General features: G+C 50.5%; 1 protein-coding gene across 1 annotated transcript in view; it reads left to right on the top strand.

Moving 5' to 3' along the window:
* LOC106814058 (polypeptide N-acetylgalactosaminyltransferase 2-like) overlaps nt 1-3,413 on the top strand; it is a 124,652-nt gene that overhangs the window by 54,688 nt on the left and 66,551 nt on the right. The window contains exon 2 of the mRNA XM_014818331.1: nt 2,531-2,778. Coding sequence (XP_014673817.1) covers nt 2,531-2,778 — 248 coding nt within the window. The remainder of the gene's footprint in view (nt 1-2,530; nt 2,779-3,413) is intronic.

The following is a 3,413-nucleotide window of genomic DNA, read 5'->3' as shown; positions in this document are numbered from 1 at the left end:
ACGTTACCATCTCCACTCTTCACCTGAAGCCCACCTCTAGTTGCCCTGCCTCCTGCATCAGTTATGTCTCTACTATGAACACTGAAGCCACCTTTTAGTTAGTCCTGCCTCCTGTTCATCGGTATGTCTCTACTAGACACTGGAAGCCACCGCTCTAGTTGCCCTGCTCCTGTCACGTACTTCTCTACAGACACCTGAATCCCCCCAACCTCTAGTGCCTGGCCTCCTGTCATCGTTTATGTCTCTACCTAGCACACTGAGCCACTCTTAGTTGGCCCTGCGCTCCTGTCATCGTTATGTCTCTAACTAGACCAGACTACCTCCTAGTTGCCTGCCGCCTGTCATCGGTTATGTCTCTACTAGACCCCTGAAGCCACCCTCTAGTTCGTCCTGCTCTGTCCTCGGTTATCCCTCGCTATAGACCCTGAAGCTACCTCTATTGCCCTGCCGCTGCCTGCCTATCTAATTACCTACCTTACTCCATCCCACACACACACCCGTCCACCCACTCATCCACCCACCTGCCCACCTGCCTATCCTTCTCTTCAATTCTGCGTAGGCGTATAAACGTAATCTTTCAGTAGCGTAGCGACAGTGACAGCATCAGTGTAGCACTGAAATGCGCGTGGGCAGCACTGATCGCCGCAAATCCGCCCTGGCACTTCTAAATCTGCTGCGATTCGCCATGCTCTTATTTTATATCAAGAGCTAATAATACCTAGAGTGTACAACGGGAAAACGGGGAAATAGTGCTATTTCACGGTAATATTATTCTACTTTTACTGCGAGTCTAGAATAAGTTCATGGTATTGCAAAGGTGGTTTTTTGGTATTACGTCACGAATTTCTAGCATCATCAAGTAGTATATTTGTGTGTTATTTGTACAAAATAAAATGTATGAAAATGCAATTAGTGTTTCTGTTTACTTTTCATGCTTATATTATATACCTTCTTTATATGCCCTAATTTGGCGGTGAAAAACAGAGAGACGCCATGTACATGCAGTATCTGAACAGTGGGGGAATAGTGTTATAGACAACAGAAATTACCAAATCGTCTAGATTTTTGCAAACTTAACCAACGTAAAAACATTTTTATCAGGTGAGAGTTTGAGGATATATTTAGTAACGTTAGTTCTTACTTGTAATGTAAAAAAATGGGGATTCTTTTTTTTACAAATTTTACCATGGAAAATTCGTGACGTAGTCAATTTAAGCAGCATTCTTTGTTCTCTAAAACAGGACCAACTGCTTGTCTCTACGATACTCCTAGTATATGTATAGGCTGAGATATTGGATCGTAATCATCGTAATCATCGTAATCATGATCATAATCATAATCATAATCATCGTAATCATAACACTATTTACCCGCTTTCCCGTTGTACACTCTAGACATTATTAGCTCTTGTTTATATGTATATGTGCTCTATGTTTGAACGCTGTTTCAGCCCCCTCAGTCCCCCTCCCCCTCTCCCTCATCCTCCTTCCTCCGCCGCCTTCGCCATGTCCCCCTCTCCCTCCTCCGCCGCCTTCGCCATGTCCCCCTCCCCCTCCTCATCATCCTCTACCGCCGCCGCTGCTTTCGCCATGTCCTCCCTCCCCCTCTCCCTCCTTCTCCCCCTCTCCCTCCTCCGCCCCCTCTCCCTCTCCTTCCTCCTCCCCCTCTCCCTCTCATCATCCTCTACCGCTGCCGTTATTTTGTCAGATTATGATCGCAGTCGGTGCATTCACCGCTCTACTCTCTGCAGCAATCTGATCGCTGCAGCAGACTGATCGGCAGCAAGTCTTGCTGCACATGTAGCCGCCGCTAGCTGCTGCTGCTGCTGCTGCTGCTGCTGCTGCTGCTGCTGCCGGCGTTATTGCCCGCACGGTCATCTTGCTGCCATATAGACTGGCACTCTTCCCAACGCCGGCCCGGCAACGAGTGCAGCGAGAGGTTACCTCTGCTGCGATTCGTCTCGCTAGGTTGAAGACTACGTTCGCGATATGACCGCATGGCTGGCTGGTCGCTCGGGCGAAGCGCGTGACGAACTGAGTCGTTCGAAGAACGTGAGAATTAACGCGCGTTCGTAGCCGCCAGTGCGCGCGATAAGTCTAGAATGGCGGAATGTCGGTCGCTCGCTCTTCAAACGCAAAAATGCCGTTAGATTTCGGCACGCTTCAAGCGTGACAAATAGCGAGTCGCAATACGCGTAGAATAGAAATGTAGTAGAATAATGGGATAATAGAAAAGTAGTAGAATAATGGGATAATAGAAAAGTAGTAGAATAATGGGATAATAGAAAAGTAGTAGAATAATGTCCTGCCTCCTGTCATCGGTTATGTCTCTACTAGACACTGAAGCCACCTCTAGTTGCCCTGCCTCCTGTCATCGGTTATGTCTCTACTATCCACTGCCGCCTGTCATATCGGTTGTCTCTACTCGACACTGCCTCCTGTCATAGGTTATGTCTCTACTCCACACTGAAGCCACTTATAGTTCCGCTGCTTCCTCTAAGCTTATGTAACTCTGTAACGTTCTGTCGCAGGATGACAATCCGGCGTTGAAGCTGAAGTCGTCGGTGATCGCTGCGCGTCGGCGCGAGGTGCTGCCGGTCGTCACCCCGCACGTCGGCGCCGACAAGCAGCTGTCGTGGCAATACTTCGACGAGAGCGGCTACGTCGAGAAGACGAAGCTCGCTGACGGACAGGACAGCTACAAGCGTAACAAGTTCAACCAGGTGGAGAGCGACAAGCTGCGCAGCAACCGAGAGATCCCCGACACTCGCCACGATCTGTAAGTGATCGCCGCGTTGGGGCCGTTCTTCTTCAGTGTCGTCGCGTTTACGGGGTGGGGGTGGGAGGGGGGGGGTCCTATCCCCGGGAGTTTTCACGGGTGGCGGCACCGATCGCTGGCCTTTCCTGTATCTGCGGGTTGCAGTGACAGTCTCGCGTACACCTATTGAAGTGTGTGTCTGTGTGTGTGCGTGCGGCTGTGTGCGTGCGTGCGTACGTGCGTGTGTGTGTGTGCGTGTGCGTGTGCGTGTGCGTGTGCGTGCGTGTGCGCGTGCGCGTGTGCCTGTCCGTATGTAACTGTGTACGTGCCATTTTCTCTTCTTTGTCTCATCAGGAGTCTATCAATTGATAGACTCCTGGTCTCATTAGAGCCCGCGCAGGTCCAAGCTATTCGGAAATCGAGACTATATCTCTGCAGCGTCGATAAACCTTATTATTGCCTACGTGCCCACCTACCTGTTTGCCTCCCTGCTTACCTGTCTGCTTGCCTCCCCCACCTGCCTACTTGCCCACCTGCCCACCTACATGCCTGCCTGCCTACCTGCTCGCATACCTGCCTGTCTGTCTGTCTGTCTGTCTATCTGTCTGTCTGTCCGTCTGTCTGTCTGTCTGTCTGTCTGTCTGTCTGTCTGTCTG

This window comes from Priapulus caudatus, unplaced genomic scaffold (assembly GCF_000485595.1).
Source record: "Priapulus caudatus unplaced genomic scaffold, Priapulus_caudatus-5.0.1 Scaffold25, whole genome shotgun sequence".
Lineage (NCBI taxonomy): Eukaryota > Metazoa > Priapulida > Priapulimorpha > Priapulimorphida > Priapulidae > Priapulus > Priapulus caudatus.
Note: the sequence above shows the minus strand (reverse complement) of the source record. Positions and strands in the feature narration are given on the sequence as shown.